Raw genomic sequence first — 18,597 nt, 5'->3', positions numbered from 1 at the left:
TAGTTGATTTACAATATCGTGTTAGTTTCAGGTGTACAGCTTCAGATTCTTTTCCATTATAGGTCATCACAAGACACTGAATACAGTTCCAGGTGCTCTACAGTCAGATTTACGATTTTTTATGACACATGAACAGAACTGAAGTGGGGAATTTAAAATACATTTAGAAAGCAAGTTGGAAAGAAAACTTTAATCATATGTTTTCTTCAATGTTTAGGCTGAAAACAAGTGATGATAGCAATTTCCTTTAGACTTAGTAACACAGCTCATCCACTGAGATGGCTTCCCTGCATTTCTTTAGGAAAAGCCACAACCAATCTTAAGCGGTAGAAAAAGAGATGCCCGCAGAAGCCACGAAGGGGAGCATATGGGGTCCTCTTACCTCACTGTAGGAGGAGTGAAAAGAAAAGCAGGCTCTGTACGAACTCTCTCCAGTCCTAAAGTGAGATGAAAACACAAAATTAAAGGTCACTTATCAAAACTAAGCTAAGTTCTAAATTTCAAGTCTTCTTATTCAGGCTCCTGTTGTATGAAATCACCTTACCATCAAGAATTTCTTCCTGGGACAAGGGGGATCTCTTTCCAGAAATGTAAATTTTTGTAGAGATTCTGAATGGCCAACTTAAAGGAAATTTGCTAAAACATGGTGATCAGTATGGGACTCCTCTACTCCAACAAAGGCTTCTACTTCATACAACATCAATTCCTAACTCCCTGCCAAGCAAGACGCCCTGTCTCTAACCCTCTCATCGGGCTAACTCAAGTAGACCCCAGGAAATACTGGCTAATGGTATTAGCCAATAGACAGCTTTGAAAGCCGCATCTTTTTAGTTTAAATAGAGTTTACATTTCAGAAGTTATTTTCCACAATTATAATATATCCTCTTCTTAGGCTTAGGCTAGGTTGCATTTCAACTATCGATTTAGCTCAAAGCACAGGTTTCTCTCGAAAGACTCTGCTTGCTTACCTCACAATGACGCTGGTTTTTCTGGCTCTTTCTCCAAACCACATAGTGGATGGCTTAATGCTGATGGTGTGGAGTGGAATTCTATTTTTGGAGGTAATGCCACAGGGTAACTTATTCCACTGAAAATATTCCTCGGCCTAAGAAAGATTTTAAAAATACAGTAAAGCAGTTTAATATTTTCAACCAATCTGTTTGTAGGCAGGGTCTCAAAAACAAAGGTAGATGAGTTTTCAGACATGAGGAAACAGGTAAGTCCAAACTGAGGAACGTTCCACAAAACAACTGACCGGAACTCTTCAAATATGTCAGTGTGATGAAAGAAAAGCAAAAGGTTTGAGACTTGATCTACATCAAAAGAAACTGAAGAGGCCTGAGCAAATGCAAAAGATGATTCTTAATAAAATCCTGGATGATTTTATTAAGAGCAGGAGGCCCTGCTCTTCCCTCCACAAGCCATAAAGGACACGATTGGGACAACTAGGGAAATTTGAATATGGACTCCATCACATCCAGTAGTGTCGTATCAGCGCTAAACTTCCTGAGTGTGGGAACTGTACTGTGGTCGTGCAGGAGAACGTCCTTGTTTACGGCGAAGTGTCACGGCACCTGCAACTGACTCTCAAGTGGATTGGGGGGTGGGGGTGCTAGTTACACAGAGACAGACAGACAGACACAGAGTGCATCAGGGAGCAGACGTGACGGTGTTAACACACCGGGGAAGCCAGAGGAAGAAGACGCGGTGTTCATGTGACCCAGCGATTCCCCGCCCGGGTATCTATCCAGAAAAAAAAACAAAAACACTAATTTGAAAAGATACATGCACCCCAATGTTCATAGCAGCATTATTTACAACTGCCAAGATATGGAATCAACTTAAGTGTCCATCAACAAATGAATGAATAAAGAAGATGTGGTGTATAAAAGTATATACAATGAACTACTACTCAGCCATAAAAAAGAATAAAATTTTGCCATCTGCAACCACATGGATGGACTTGTAGGGTATTATGCTAGGTGAAATAAGTCAGAGAAAGACAAATAGTGTATGATATGATATGTAGAATCTAAAAAATACAACAAACTAGTGAATATAACAAAACTCACCAGTGGGGAGAGGGAAGGGGGAGGGGCAAATAAGGGCAGGGGACTAAGAGGTAATTTGAAAAGATACATGCACCCCAATGTTCATAGCAGCATTATTTACAACTGCCAAGATATGGAATCAACTTAAGTGTCCATCAACAAATGAATGAATAAAGAAGATGTGGTGTATAAAAGTATATACAATGAACTACTACTCAGCCATAAAAAAGAATAAAATTTTGCCATCTGCAACCACATGGATGGACTTGTAGGGTATTATGCTAGGTGAAATAAGTCAGAGAAAGACAAATAGTGTATGATATGATATGTAGAATCTAAAAAATACAACAAACTAGTGAATATAACAAAACTCACAGATATAGAGAATAAACTAGTGGTTACCAGTGGGGAGAGGGAAGGCGGGGGAGGGGCAAATAAGGGCAGGGGACTAAGAGGTACAAACTCTTAGGTTTAAAATGAGCTACAAGGATATACTGTACAACACACGGAATAGAGCCAATATTTTATAGTAACTATAAATGGAATACAACCTTTAAAAACTGTGAATCACTACACTGTACACCTGTAACATATAACACTGTACCTCAACTACACTTCAATTTAAAATAAAAGAGTACATGGTGTTCTTTGTACTAGTCTAACAAATTTACTGCTTTAAAATTTATCAAAATAAAGTTCGAGAGGAAAGTAACATGTGTTTTTAAAAGGTTCAAAACCAATGGGACTATTTTCCCAAAGACATTACATTTAGATAGGAATCCTTCAAAATCATGAACACTCCATCCAAATCAAATCTCATCGGAGCACGTTTGGTGCTGTTTCTCACGAGGCTGTGGATAAGCGTGTGCTCCAGGGCTGTGCAGGCTGTTCTGCTGAATAGTTTTAAGGCCATGTGACCTGAGACACATACCTTAAGCTGCTAGAAGTAGTGTTTCAAGGCGAGTAGCCATGTGGGAAATGACAGGGGTAGAGTTAAGCTACTTTGTGGTTTGTGAGAAAATTCAGAGCAAAAAGAAATCTGCCAATTAAAATATTTACGGGGCATGGTAGGGACAAAGACTACACGTCCAAAAGAAAAAGGACAAAAGAGTTTCTACTTTGTATCTACATTGTTTTTATTCACCCATTAATTCATTGCGTGTGTGTGTGTGTGTGTGTGTGTGTGTGTACGCACATATACAAACAGAATGATGAAATAAATTCATGATGCAAGCTATAGTATGCAGCTGACCATCATCAAAAGTAATTTCTTACCTAGTAGTTCTCCTGCAGTGGTCTGAAATAGAATCTTCCATGCTATGGATAAGAATCGGTTTTTTTTGTTGTTGTTGTTGTTTTTAAATTTTGCTTTACTTTAGTGCTGAGCAACTTTACTTAGGATTTTGGCTGATGGAGCTAATATCACTGGGGTTTTTTTGTGTTTTTTTTGTTTTAATTTTTATTTTTGGCAGCGTTGGGTCTTTGTTGCTGTGTGCGGGCTTTCTCTGGTTGTGGTGAGCGGGGGCTACTCTTTGTTGTGGTGCGTGGGCTTCTCATTGCCATGGCCTCTCTTGTTGCAGAGCATGGGCTCTAGGCGCGCAAGCCTCAATAGTTGTGGCTCGTGGGCTCTAGAGCGCAGGCTCAGTAGTTGTGGCTCACGGGCTCTAGAGCACAGGCTCAGTAGTTGTGGCTCGTGGGCTCTAGAGCGCAGGCTCAGTAGTTGTGGCTCACGGGCTCTAGAGCACAGGCTCAGTAGTTGTGGCTCGTGGGCTCTAGAGCGCAGGCTCAGTAGTTGTGGCGCACGGGTTTAGGTGCTCCGCGGCATGTGGGATCTTCCCGGACCAGGGCTCGAACCCGTGTCCCCTGCATTGGCAGGCGGATTATTAACCACTGCGCCACCAGAGAAGCCCTAATATTACTGTTACAATGATTATCTAAATGTATAAATGCACTGTTTACTAAAATAAAAATTACTCAGCATATGAACGCTAAGATTAAAGATTTAGAGAACAATTAGGGTCACACATACCCCTACATGTGAAGATAACTAATTAGTAGCAGTGACATTGAATGACAATATAAATTAAAATGGAAATGTTAAAGGCCAATTTAAAATTTAACACCTGGCAGTTAATAAGACAAGGGAGTTCTAGCGTGGCATCAGAAAACCAATTACCAGTGAGTTTCAAAGACACTAAAAACATTCATTTGAAATTGGACCAGCAATACATGTAACTATTTCAAAATTCAAAGCAAAGTTATATCTAGATAGATATTTATCTCAAATGAGGAGAAGAAAAATAAAGTTTATAAATGCGCACGTGTCATGAGTCTCAGAAGTAAATCACAGGCTTCCCTGGTGGCGCAGTGGTTGAGAATCTGCCTGCCAATGCAGGGGTCACATGTTCAAGCCCTGGTCCGGGAAGATCCCACATGCCGCGGAACAACTAAGCCCGTGCGCCACAAGTACTGACCCTGTGCTCTAGAGCCCATGAACCACAACTACTGAGCCCGTGTGCCACAACTACTGAAGCCCACGCACCTAGAGCCCGTGCTCCACAACAAGAGAAGCCACTGCAATGAGAAGCCCGCGCCCCACAAGGAAGAGGAGCCCCGCTCGCTGCAACTAGAGAAAGCCTGCACAACAACGAAGACCCAACACAGCCCAAAATAAATAAATAAATAAATTTATTTTTTTAAAAAGTAAATCACAACGGGTTGTGATTGTTTTCTTAAATTATAAGCTCTAACATGTTACTAATTTCCTTACAAATAAACTGTTCATTACATAAGTCATTACAAATAAACACATAGCAATTGTATAAATATATTTCATTAAAAATTAAAAGTACTGAATATCTGTGTCTGTTTCCTAATTAGGAAGTTTACGGTAATGGAATACAGTGATGTGTAGTTGCATGACCTTGATCTACTCACAAGATCTCAGCCTCAGTTTTTACATTTGTAAATAGAAGAGCCAACAAAATGGAATTTCTGAGGTTCCTTCTGGACCTAAAATTCTGTTTTTCATGGATCACACAAACAATAAGAGAAACACTTCACCACATACCTTTGGATGCCGACATGCATGGATCTGAGTGTCACGGTCTGTTGTGAGATGATGAAGAATGTCAGGCATGTTTCGAAACATGTCTAGTTTATCCACGTGAACCTGAGGAAAACAACACAAATAAAGCACGTGATTGGAATTGTACTTCCTGTAAATAAAGTGTTCAAGGGTAATTAGGCAAGGACAAATCATCCAGTTAAAACTAAGTCTTTCTTCTTCCTCAAAAATTAGTTTTCAGCTCTTTCAACACAGGACGCCGAGACCCTATTCCCAGCAGTCGGCGTTACCACCTGTTGTCGGTGGTAATGAAAAGTCTGGCGACTCGGCTGGGGGATTTCACTGGATCGATCCATCAAGAGTCATTCGATTCATATTTATTGTGCCCCTGCTCTATGTCTAGCTTGATTCTAAATATGGCGTGTACTGCAGAGAACAATCAATAATCACTTGCTCATGGAATTCTCTGGCGGTTCAGTGGTTAGGACTCGGCACTTTCACTGCCAGGGCCCGGGTTTGATCCCTGGTCAGGGAACTAAGATCCCGCAAGCCATGAGGCACAGCCAAAAAATAAATAAAATAAAATACTAAAAAAAGAATCACTTGCTCATGAAGACTCACACAACACGCTGCATACGGGCAGCTGGGGGAGAGGGAGGCCAGTTGGATGAGGAAGTGGAGACCCAGAGCCTCCCTTTCCACACACCTCTTTATTGGATGAGAAGGAGGTCGGCAGATGCAAAAAAGCAAAACAAAACAAACCTCAGCCACCTTTAGAATTTTAAAGCGAATACGTTTTAAATTGTTAAAACCCACACGTCGGTTTTACTTAAATCTTCTTCTCTGGGTAGTTTTGAGTAAACAGCAAGTACTTAAATTAATATAAGGATAATGAAATAGCACTCCCCAAAAAAGTATTCTCATTTTGAAGTCTGAATAACAAAACAATTTAGAATAACGTTAAATCGCTGTGGTAATTAATACCAAGACAGGTATAGAAAGAACCCGAGCATGGGACCTCCCTGGTGGCGCAGTGGTTAAGAAGCTGCCTGCCGATGCAGGGGACACAGGTGCGAGCCCTGGTCCTGGAAGATCCCACATGCCGCGGAGCAACTAAGCCCGTGCGCCACAACTACTGAGCCTGCATGCTGCAACTACTGAAGCCCACGCACCTAGAGCCTGTGCTCGGCAACAAGAGAAACCACCGCAGTGAGAAGCCTGTGCACTGCCACAAAGAGTAGCCCCCGCTCGCCTCAACTAGAGAAAGCCCACGCGCAGCAACGAAGACCCAACAGATTCAAAAATAAATAAATAAAATAAATTTTTTAAAAAAAGAACCCGAGCATGACTTCTTACTTATCCTATGATATCCTGTGACTTATCCTTATTCCTCTCACTACCTGTTTACTAATGACTAACAAGAAGTAACAAGGAATTGACTTCTCTGGCCTAAGAAGGAAATAAAAGAAGCAAATTCTGAGATGTACAGAGAAACAGGGAGAAACTTTCATCCTCACAAAACTGAAGATTCTTGAAAAGGTTGCCATAAATCATCTCTCAGGTCCCTCTATCAAAAAACCTCACCAGAGGCTTCCCTGGTGGTCCAATGGTTAAGACTCCACGCTTCCACTGCAAGGGGGCGCAGGTTCGATCCCTGATCGGGGAACGAAGATCCAGAGGCATGGCCATAAATAAATAAATAAATAAATTTTTTAAATTAAAAAACCTCACTGTTCTCCCTTTTAAAATTCCTTCTCTAAAATTGTTTCTAACCCCTACAGAGGGATTAAGAGACTTGAAAGAGGGCTCACTCTGGGGTGACTCCGGGGTCACCTTCCTAAGGCCTGCTTTCTCTTCCCCCGCCTCCATCCCTGGACCCCTCCTCGGCCCACGGTTTCTCCCTACGAGGCCTCAGAGCTGGAGGAGCTTCCAGTCTTTTCGATTTCTCACACCACTAAAATTCACAAAACAAATTTGGGACTGGTAAGTGGTTGCTACCTTTATATTTTGCCGAGAGGACGTGAGAAAAGAAAAATAGCAAATAGTAAAATGTTTGCAAGTGTGTGTGCACACATACAACCTATTATCACTGTGATTTTAATTTAAAGGACCATTTGAACACCAAAAAACATAAGAACGACAATCTCAGAATGAAAGCAAGTCCTTCCCAAAATGGAGAATTGGCAGCTTTACACCAAAAACATTGGGACACAAAAACTTAAGGAAGGAAGAAATTAAGGAAAGAAGGGCTTAGGAAGTAAGGGCTTAGGGAGGGAGGGAGAATTTTTAAAATTGCAAATGCAGAAGCACTAAATCTTTTCAGTTTTACTAAATTACGTTGTATGTAAGTGTTAAGTTCTTAGCCCAAGTCTGTTAGCTGGGGGATAGACAGTAAAAGTTGACGAATGAAGTAGAATTTAAATGTCCGACTCGTTCCAGCGTTTCGTTTTGTTCAGAGTCGCCACCAAAACTCCATCTCCTCTCATGGGACGTGGGCGCCGCAGGAAGCACTCGGCATGCTCACCCGGCTGCCCGGGGTCCCGAGAGCCCAGCCCCGAGCCAGCTGGAAGGGACGGGTGAACACTGGCTCCCAGCCTGCCCTGATGTGAATCCTCCATGGGGAGGGGGCTCAGTGCCCCAGGACAGTGTTCTTCACACACTTCTGACCATGACCCCCAGTAAGAAACATGTTTCCACGGCAACCGAGGATGCATACGCAGCATGTATGTACAGACGGTCCCAACTTGGGATGCTCGACCCAGGATTATTCAACTTTGCGATGGTGAGAAACCAAGATGCATCCAGTAGAAAACGGACTTCGGATTTTGAGTTACGATCTTTTCCTGAGCTGGCGGTACAATCCTCTCTCATGATGCTGGTCAGACCGCAGCAAGCTGCCGCCCCAGTGAGGCACGCGATCACGCGGGGGAACGGCCGCCCGTCCACACTGACCACCGCCCTGGACCCGCTTTCACTACAGCACTCAATAAACTACACGAGACACTCCACACTTTATTGTAAGACAGGCGTTGCATTACGTGATTTTGCCCAACTGTAGGCTAACCTGAGTGTTGTGAGCACTTTTTACATCTTTCTTGGAGTGTAATTGCTCTACAATGGTGTGTTAGTTTCTGCTGTGTAACAAAGTGAATCAGCTGTACATATACATACATCCCCATATCCCCTCCCTCTTGCGTCTCCCTCCCACCCTCCCTATCCCACCCCTCTAGGTGGTCACAGAGCACCGAGCTGATCTCCCTGTGCTATGCGGCTGCTTCCCACTAGCTATCGATTTTACATTTGCTAGTGTGTATAAGTCCATGCCACCCTCTCACTTCGTCCCAGCTTCCCCTTCCCCCTCCCCGTGTCCTCAAGTCTGAGCAGGTTTAAGGTAGCTGAGGCTAAGCTGTGATGTTCAGTGGGTCAGAGGTATTTAAATACATTTTTGACTCCATGAGATTTTCAGCTTACGATGGATTTCTTGGGCCGTAGCCCTGAGGTTAAGTCGAGGAAGATCTAGATGTGTACGTGTCTGATTCCCACATAAATTTTCACAAGACAATGTTTATTCTGACCGTAAGCGACACGCTCAGATATTTCCTAGGTCAAGTTTATTCTCACTGCTGCTCACAAACACTGAATTTATTTCATGACCCACAGTTTTGAAAAACTACTTCCTTTAGGGGACTTTTCACCCAAGGGCTCTTCTCACTGTCAATTCCTCCCAAGAGGAAGCGAACAAACAAAGACGACAAAGGCTGTGTCCATCTGTCACGGTCTCCAGTCTGGGGGGCTCTGGGGGGAAATGGGGAAGGAGGGGAAGGCAGAGCTGGGGGGATGGACAGGACCAAGAGGAAAGAAAGAGCTGTCAGGCACCTGGACGCCGAGCTCCTCGCTGAGGTTGGTGAAGAGATACTCGTACCCGTAGGCGGCCTTGCAGCTGAGCCACACTACGTGGTACGGACTCCGCGTGATCCAGCCGCGAACCAGCTCCAGGATCCCACGCAGACACTCCTCCTGGGCAGGAAGGTTCAAAGGCAGTTAATTCCATTAACTGCTGCTAATTGAATGCTGTTCCGTTCTCAGGATTCCCAGACATTCACGCAAATGGGGTCAATTACCATGCGACCTGTAATCCCACAAACTTCCCTCTAAGAAATGCGGGCCGTGCTCCAGGGAGACGTACCCGACTAGGAATTTGGTAATATTTCGGATCGCAGAAAGTTGTGTCTAAGTACACGCTCTGGATGTCTTTCACTCTGAAAACGAAAATGAAACGGGGTGTGACTCACCTCAAGGGAAATAAAATATGGAGAAAATCTAAACTCTTCGTGAGAGAGAGAAAATCTAGACATCCAAATGGATGTTCCATTTGGAATTTTTTTTTTTATTATCAACTTTGTCAGGAAATGATTTCCAGATAACAAAATAACACAGATTTTGCATATGTGGTTCAGTGAATTTTGACCAATTCATGTAACTACTACCCCAGTCAACACACGGAGCGTTACCATTACCTCGTTTCAAGAGGAGAAGTTTGCTTTACTGTTACAAATATTATTATAATTGAGTTAGACTTGTAATAGAAACGAAGGCTCATTCATATTTGGGGGGCGGTGGGGGGAGAACAATAAAACCTTTAAAACAGTGCAGCCTTAACATTCAAGAATTGTGTAAAGCCCGGAGTACCTGCCCCCAGAGTGCAGAAGCTCCATTCTGGCAGCTTCTCCTTTTGCCAGTCTGAAGTCTCCCGTGTACAAGACAGTCCCACTGTTGCCCTGAAATAAAAACCTGAAAAGGGTACAGACCTCAGTGACTTCTAAGTCGCAGACAAAATCCTAATAAAGCAAATATATACTAAATCCACAGCCCGGGTTGCCTGCCAAGCACAGCCACTATGATAAGGCGATAATGCAATTTCCACAAGCACTAAACCACACCAGGCACTCAGCGGTACCTCTTCCCAAAGGCGGGAAATGACAACATGATGGAGATATCGCTGAGTCTGCAAGAAACGTCCTCTGAGATACATCAGCACCTTCCACTGTACACTGAGATCACCCCCGCTCGTGGAGAGAAAAATCCATGTGACGGGAAAATGCAAAGCCCGTGGAAAGACTGCTACTGAGGACTTCCATTGTAAGAAAGCCACGTTTCGAACGTGACCTGCGCCTCAGTCCCCCACGTGCAACTTGGAAGCAAAGATTACAGGAATCGCCATCATAAGACTTGACCCTCTCTGTACAGGTTATCTTCTAGACCCTACAAGTTTATTTCTACAAATGTAATACATATCTACACAAAATAAATGGGCAAAATAGATGAGCCCCCTTACATAACTGATCCCGGGCAATGACCAGCTGGTAAGAGAGTCACAACAATCTCTTCCTTCTAAAAAGAAAATAAAAGAAGAAAATAATAATCATAGAAGTTATCATTAGGACCCAGCTAAACAAAGCCCTCCTGAATACAACACACGCAGCTACTTCCCAAGAACGTGGTGTGCCTTTCTCCTCATTTCCCCACGCTCCAAACCCTGGAAACAAGTGGAATCCTCACCCACAAACAAATGGTTAAACGTAGAGTTACAGCGTGACACAGCAATTCCACTCTTGGGTATACACGCGAGAGACGTGAAAACTTAGGTCCGCACAAAACGTGAATGTTCACCGCAGCATTATTCATACTAGCCAGAGTAGGAGCAGCCAGCATGTCTACTGGCTGATGACTGAACCAGCAAAATGCGGTCTAGCCATACAATAGAATATTCTTTGGCCAAAAAAAGAAATGAAGAACTGATACACATCCTACACCATGCGTAAACATTGAAAGCATTATGCAAAGTGAAAGAAGTCACGAAAGACCGCATACTGTATGAGTCCATTTAAATACAATGTCCAGAATGGGCAAATCCATAGAGACTTACACTAGACTAGTAGTGGCCAGGAGCTGGGGGGAGGGAGAAACAGGGTCCCCTATTTCTTTCTGGGCGATGAAAATATTCTGAAATTGATTGTGGCGATGGATACACAACTCTGTGAATACACTAAACGTCATTGAATAGTGTACTTTAACTGGGGTGAATGGTACGGTATGTGAATTATGTCTCAATAAAGCTGTTATTAAAAAAAATAAAAATAAAAAGGAATTCCCTGGCAGTCAAGTGGTTAGAACTCCACGCTTCCACTGCAGGGAGCACGGGTTCGATCCCTGGTCAGGGAACCAGGTTCCTGCAAGCCGCATGGACATTTAAAAAAAAAAAAAAAAAAAAGTCTGATGCAGCCTGGTCCCAAGTCACCATGCAGCACGCTGTACTGTCCCGTTAGGCGGAGCCTGATGGACACTACAGCCTCTCGGGGCTCAGTACGTGGCGGGGCAGAGCTCTGGATGCGTCAGCTCTCCACTCGACCATGGTAACTCCCCCTGGATGTCTGACATCGTTCGTTCCAGAGGCCCTTTAGAAGGGGCTTTCTCGCTGGTTGGAGCTGGAGACACACAGGTCTCAGTGGGAGAGGAGAAATGCAAGGGACCATAGTGGGGCGGCTGGACTCAGCTCTCCAAGAGCCACCTGCTGCCCGGTGCCCGATTCTGAGAAAGCCTTTCACCAACACACATTACAGGCCGCCGGGCACCGACAGCATATCCCCAAAAGTGTCAGCTAACCGAGCTCAGGATGGCATTTAGGAAGGTTCAGGCCATCCCTTTCCCCTCCCTCAGGACAGGAAGTCTAGAAGTACTCCAATGCCTGATCTCCTCCAGGGAGGACATGTGAAAGGACGGCCCCTGTCCCATCACAGTCACACCACCAAGGACACCCTTCAGAGCTGAACGTGTCCACAGAGCAGGTTCTAATCGGGCTACGGAACAAATATTAACTAGATTTGCCATAAGATAGGAAAACACCACCTAGCCCTAGGTATAATTTGAGATAAAAATAAATAAATACAGAAAAGGTGGGTTGGTACTCCTACTTACTATTAAAAAAGATAAATGCACAACACAAAAGTACCTGCCTCTAAATTTAAGGACAAAAAAATAAATTGGATCCACTTGGACAATGTCTTTTTCTTGAATACGAAAATGATTCAGAAGAAAAATCACAATATACATAAATTTGCTGCAAAAACATTAAGCACAGTTTTACATCCTGAACATTATAATAAACTTAATAAATGTGACAATCACACTGTATGGTAATATCCTTACTATGGAGCTCCTATAGTTAGCATGTGATACTAAATAGAAGCAGTTCTGACAAGGTCCAGTCCTTCGGATGTAGAAAATAAATACATCACAAACGTTTTTTCCCTACAAACTCACTCATTTACTATAAATTTTATTTCGGGTTACATGAGCAAGGAGAAAGATAAACAATCATTTAATGCTGAGTATAATAATAATTTTTAAAAACACAGTATTTAATATTTAGTTACCTCGCCTGATGCTTCATCGACTAAAGATATCTGGGTAGGAGTTTCAATTTCAATGGATATCTATTAAAATAAAATAAGCGGTCATGTATACAGTGTATTATACATTTTCATGGTTTTTCATGGCTTTATACGCCTTTGCCATCTCAAACACAGAAAGGGAACTAAGAGACGTTACAGACTCTCTGCGGAAATATTTCTGATTTCACTATAATAATGGTTTAACAGCCCCAAAACATGATAAAGCTAATACAGTACCTTTCCTGAGGCTGATGTGGCAATATGGACTGAATGCCGTATAAACTTACACATCCTCAGACACAGCAATTCTACATCTATGGATTCAATTTTCCTCCCTTCACCTCCCTATGTATTCTATGTGTTTAGGTTTTCTGCTGCAGAACAGTCTGCCATCAGTCCATGGCGTGTTGGCCTAATTCACAGATTTGAGCTGCTGTGAGAAGGTCGGAGTGTACGCGCACATTTTACTAGAAGAGCGAGGAGCACAGAGAGGCATTCAGTAAGTAGCTGATGAATAAACATAATTTCCCACCCTTTTAGCCCACTGATGTCATAAAATTTACAGTGACTGAGATTCGGGTGTGCAAATATCCTTGCATTTCTGGAATAAACACACTGTATTCATGATACACTATTTTTTAATACTGTGAGACTCAGTCAGCTATGACCTTAATTAGGATATTCACACGTGAAATGGCCTTTTTTCCCCCATTTACTATCATTATCCATTTTGCCAGTGAGGTTGAGCAGCTTATCTTTTTAGTCTTTCCTACAATAGGGATTATTTCTTCTTTGAACATTTGGCAAAATGCACCTACAAAACCATCTGGGTGTGGGGCTTTTTTGAAGAAGAGATCTTTGAAAACTGTTTTAATGTCTTTGATGCCTACTTCTTTATTCAAGTGGTCTACTTTTCTTGCCTCAATTTGGTATTTTCCTACTTGTCCACTATTTATCCACTGTGTCTAAATTATTGAATATACTATCATATTAATTTTCAAAACAAGGCACTGCTATTATTAATAGGTATTTTCCTTTTTATCATTCTGTATTTTTATATGCATCTTTGTTTTTTTAATCGATCTTGGCAAGATTTATCTCTATTTCGTTTGTTTTCTTTTGTTTGTTTGCTTTGGCCACACTGTGCGGCATGTGGGCTCTTAGTTCCCCAACCAGAAATCAAACCCGCATCCCCTGCATTGGAAGCATGGAGTCTTAACCGCTGGACCACCAGGAAGTCCCTAAATTTATCTCTATTTCTCTAGAAACCGGCTTTTACTTTCGTTAATCTTCCCTTTTATTGACTGTGGTAGGTAGTCTCTATATCACTAACCTGTCCTATTATTTTCTCTCTACTATTTTCTCCTTTCACATATCCTTAGGTTTGCTTTGTTGCTCCTTTCCGTTCTTCTTGAGTCAAAGACTTATTCCATTTAGTTCCAGTCTGTTTTCTAAGAAATGCATTTAATGCTCTCAATTTCCCTTCAAGTACTAACTTAGCTGTGCTCCACACACTTTGACATGTCACACTTTCATTGTCCATCAGTCCTAAGTATTGTATGTTTTTCTTTACAATTTTCTCTTTAACCTAGAGTTGCTTGTGGTATGCATTTAGCTCCCATGTATATGGGATGATTTTAACTCTCCTTGTATTTCTGATTTCCAGCATCATTGTATTATGGTAAAAGAACAGATCACTAGGATTTCTTGAAACTTCTTTAGTGACGTAGTACATGCTCAGTTTTGGTAAACGTTCCAAGTTTACCCAAAGATCTTTCCTCTGTTTGGTTTAAAGCTCTGGGTTTCGACTGGTTCGCATGTATTAATTATGCCATTTAACTCTTCTGTACATTCACTTACTTCCTGTCTCCTTCATCTCTCAGCTTCTGAGAGTGGTCCGCTAAGCTCTCCAGCCACCACTGTGGAGTTGCCCCTTTCTCCCTTAGATTACGAGGTGGCCTTGAACTACATCCACTCAGCTGAGCTGGAACTATCCTATGAGCCCCTCCCACGTATACTTCCAGGTTAGCAGCGGCCACAAGAAACACCTGTGTGAGATGTGGAAGGCAGAAGCGAACCAGCAGCCATTTCTCAATGCCCTGAAGGGCACCAGAAATTATAACAGCTCGGGTACGCTGCTGACCTGTTGGCTTTCCTCACTGCCACGGGCAGTACGGCGGCACCTCCGTCTTTGGCTGGGTATCCTCCCGAGCTTCCTGGAGCCCTGGGCCACGTGTGTGGAACTCAGTGACCAAGGGGATGGCAGTGTTACCAAGGCTGGGAGGAGTGGGAGGCAGACATGGGTCCCCATTTGTCCCTGTGGACTGCAGCCTATCTCTGCCCTTCTCTCCTTCTTTTTCAGCTTTCCTTCCTGACTGCTGGCCAGATTGACCCACAGTAACTTCAGGCCTAATACCAAGGCCAAGGTTACAGCCCTGATGTTGTGTCCCTCTGCAGAGGGGGGACGGAACGCACCCCCACTGACAGATCAGAGGCTAAGACTGAAGATGCCACACATGAACCAAGAGAGTGTGAAAACACTGCGGTATGTTCACTGCGGGACTTTCTGGGGAGAGGAGGGTAGAAACCAGGCTGGGAGGAAGTGGTTTGTGTGACCTGAGAAAATGGGAGCAGGTGGCCCTGGTTTTTATCGTGGTTATGGGGTGGGCCTGGGCTTGCGTGTTTGAATTCCATGTAGGTGCCAAGGAAGGGGCAGGCTTTTTTTTTTTTTTTTTATCAGTTTGCCCTCTGCAGAGGGGGGACGGAACGCACCCCCACTGACAGATCAGAGGCTAAGACTGAAGATGCCACACATGAACCAAGAGAGTGTGAAAACACTGCGGTATGTTCACTGCGGGACTTTCTGGGGAGAGGAGGGTAGAAACCAGGCTGGGAGGAAGTGGTTTGTGTGACCTGAGAAAATGGGAGCAGGTGGCCCTGGATGTTATCGTGGTTATGGGGTGGGCCTGGGCTTGCGTGTTTGAATTCCATGTAGGTGCCAAGGAAGGGGCAGGCTTTTTTTTTTATCAGTTTGCCCAGATGTGGGGCAAGTGGAGGTGACAGCTGAAAGCTGCCAGCAATCAGACATCAAACACTCTTGGTGATGCTTGTTCAGACTTCTCTGCCCGCATCCCCAGTTACTGACGGATTAATCCATATCACAAACCCTAATTCTATATACTCCTCGTGGCTCTTTCTCTGACCAAGCACTGGGTGATCAGGTACTACTGTATCCAGTTTGAGGCTATTCTGTCAATTGCATTTATGTTCATATCTTCTTGATACTATTAAAAGGTTGTTCCTTTTAATAGTAAATAACACCTTCTTTGAAACTTACGATATTTTTTTTGCCTTCAATCTCTGTATGATATAAAAGTTGCCACTCTGGCATGTTTAGCTTCTAATTGTTCATTATATTTTTTCCTTTTTATTTTTTCCCCTTCAACGTGCATTTTTCCTTTAGAGTAATTTATGTCTCTTGTAGACCAGGACTGGTGGATCATTTTTTTTTTTTTAGCCTAAACCAAGAATCTGTCTTTTGATCCAGGGTTGAAGCAAATCCATTCATATTTATAGCAATTACTGTTATAATAGAACTTGTGCCACCATCTTCGCATTTTCAACGTGCCATGCTTTTTTCTCCCCTTTACCTTCCGTTGGATAGGTCCGTTTCATTCTGCTAGATTCAAAATTATCCATTCTATTTTTATTCTGACTGTTATCCCTTTCTTATTATAACCCACACATTTTGTTTATTTTTCCTAATCTATCCCATGATCTAAATAGAAGGATTTATCAATTATGTTAATGAATGTTTTATACTTTAAAGTAATAAAGTGTAACTCAGCAAGAGCGTCTGTGAGATTAGACAAAACTAAGGATCTAGGTCAACACGTTGAGGCGCAAGAAAGAAAAATCAGCAACGATAAAACGTCAACCTCTTCCAACCTCTTCCAACCTCATGAATTACAAAGGCTAAACAGCAACACTAATTACTGTGGGTAAATATAGTGTGGAGGAAGCGGGCTTTGAATAATGCCGATGCTTTGTTCAATACACCTCAAAAAATATTTCCCATTTGAAAAGAAGAATTAGTGTCATTCAAAAAATAAAACTTACAATTCGTTTCTCCCAAAATCTGTACCTCGGGCTCGTTAACAACAGCTCTTTAGTAACAGGCGAACAGTATAAGTAAACCTTCAAGCTGAAAACAAGAGACAAAAAAAAAAAAGAAGCTGTTTTAGTACAATCGAGAATGAGACATCTGGGTGACTAGGAAATATGTTTCAATATATGTCAGTTGTCTCGAATAACTCAGAAACTGAGCTGGCAGGCCAATAGTCCAGTGACCACCTCAGTCCCATCGAGACTATAAAGGGATGGGAAAGAAGCAGAGGAGAGAAAATACTGTGTCCTCTGACCTCCTCAAAGGCTGGTCCTCACCATTCTCATCTTAAAGACACATGTTTTAGACAATCAGGTATGTCTGGAGAGATACCACCAAATGGTAAACTACCTCTGCAGAAAGGGAAGTGGACATGAGATGTCTGCCTTTTATTTCATATAAATCTATTCTGTTTATGTTTAGTGGGCAGAAATCAACTTCATGACGAACTTTAAAAATTCAACACCCCAGTTTAGAGGTTAGGAATACAGTCTACAGCGGATCATACTTTCCAGAGATACCCACACTGACGTATACACCCTAACCACACACCATCTTCTTACAAAGTGGTCATGGAAATTCCCCCACTGACAGGAGGCGTCTGTGTTAAACTCCCCTTGAACCCGGACAGAGCTTTGTAACTGCCTTAGCCAACAGAATGTGATGGACATAATACAGCAGGCCTTTCGAGGCTAGATCTCCAGGCAGTATGGCTGCCGCTGGCCCTCTCTTGGGACATACACTTTTTTTTTTTAGTTTCCATTTAAGAAGTCCTGCTATTCTGAAACCACTATGCTGAAGAGCTATTTTTTAGAGACAGAGATGCCCAAAGTGCCCCAACTGTTTGAGTCTCCCCAGCCCAGATGTCAGACATTGAATGAATGAGGCTTCAGGTAATGTCAGCCCCCATACAACACCCAGTCAGGCAGAAACCAGCCATCCCCACTGTACCCTGTCAGAACTTCTGACCCACAGAAACAGACAGAGAGAATACATGATTAGTGTTGTTTTAAGTCACTGAGTTTGGGGGTAATTTGTTACGCAGCAATAGATAACTAATACATAGGCTCTAAAATCAGACAGACCTGGTGGGAATCCTGGTCCTGCCACTTACTGGCTGCGTGACCTTGGGCAACTAATTTAACCCCTCTGGTTCCTCAGTTTCCTCATCTGTAAAATAGAAATAATAATAGTATCTATTCAAAAGATTATCAAGAGGCTCTAAGGAGAATATCAGCTCCAAGAAGAGAGGGATTTTTGCCTATTTTGCTCACTACTGTATCTTCAACATCTAGTATGAATATATATTTTTAATAAATATTAGCTACCATTATCACAAACACAGACTATTGATATCACTTAGCAAAGAAGCCTGCTAAGTCAAAGATCAAATAGTCAAAAAGTCAATAGGGTCGTTTCTATATACAGTTGACCCTTGAACAACATGGATTTCAACTTTGAGGGTCCACTTACGCACGGGTTTTTTTTCCACTAAATAAGTACCATAGTACTACACAATCTGCAGTTAGTTGAACCCACAGATGCAGAACCAGGACAGGGAGGGCCAACTATAAAGTTATATGTGGATTTTTGATATCACAGAAGGTCGGTGACCCTAACCAATGCGTTGTTCAAGGGTCAACTGCATATATCTTGAGAATTTGGAATGTGACTTAGGCAATGACTGCAGGAAAAGAATGCAATGACTCAGCTTTAAGAAAAGATCCAGGGCTTCCCTGGTGGCGCAGTGGTTGAGAGTCCGCCTGCCGATGCAGGGGACACGGGTTCGTGCCCCGGTCTGGGAGGATCCCACGTGCCGCGGAGCGGCTGGGCCCGTGAGCCATGGCCGCTGAGCCTGTGCGT

The 18,597-nt window shown here is 42.9% G+C and overlaps 1 protein-coding gene across 7 annotated transcripts in view; it reads right to left on the bottom strand.

The window, feature by feature from the left end:
• Positions 1 to 18,597, bottom strand: part of DCLRE1C (DNA cross-link repair 1C) — a 49,778-nt gene that overhangs the window by 14,126 nt on the left and 17,055 nt on the right. For 4 of the 7 annotated variants that reach the window (XM_007125309.4, XM_024116355.3, XM_024116356.3 and 1 more), the window contains 9 exons: positions 16,689 to 16,773; positions 12,552 to 12,611; positions 10,454 to 10,509; positions 9,808 to 9,909; positions 9,305 to 9,377; positions 8,995 to 9,135; positions 5,122 to 5,223; positions 969 to 1,105; positions 383 to 437 (listed from right to left, as the gene is read on the bottom strand). In XM_007125309.4, the coding sequence (XP_007125371.2) occupies positions 383 to 437; positions 969 to 1,105; positions 5,122 to 5,223; positions 8,995 to 9,135; positions 9,305 to 9,377; positions 9,808 to 9,909; positions 10,454 to 10,509; positions 12,552 to 12,611; positions 16,689 to 16,773 (811 nt within the window). Of the gene's footprint in view, positions 1 to 382; positions 438 to 968; positions 1,106 to 5,121; positions 5,224 to 8,994; positions 9,136 to 9,304; positions 9,378 to 9,807; positions 9,910 to 10,453; positions 10,510 to 12,551; positions 12,612 to 16,688; positions 16,774 to 17,819; positions 17,905 to 18,597 lie in introns of all 7 variants that reach the window. The other 3 variants (XM_055087748.1, XM_055087747.1, XM_028496498.2) reach the window with 2 other exon arrangements.

This window comes from Physeter macrocephalus, chromosome 11, assembly GCF_002837175.3.
Source record: "Physeter macrocephalus isolate SW-GA chromosome 11, ASM283717v5, whole genome shotgun sequence".
NCBI classification, from domain to species: domain Eukaryota; kingdom Metazoa; phylum Chordata; class Mammalia; order Artiodactyla; family Physeteridae; genus Physeter; species Physeter macrocephalus.
This window is presented reverse-complemented; position numbering and strand designations above follow the sequence as displayed.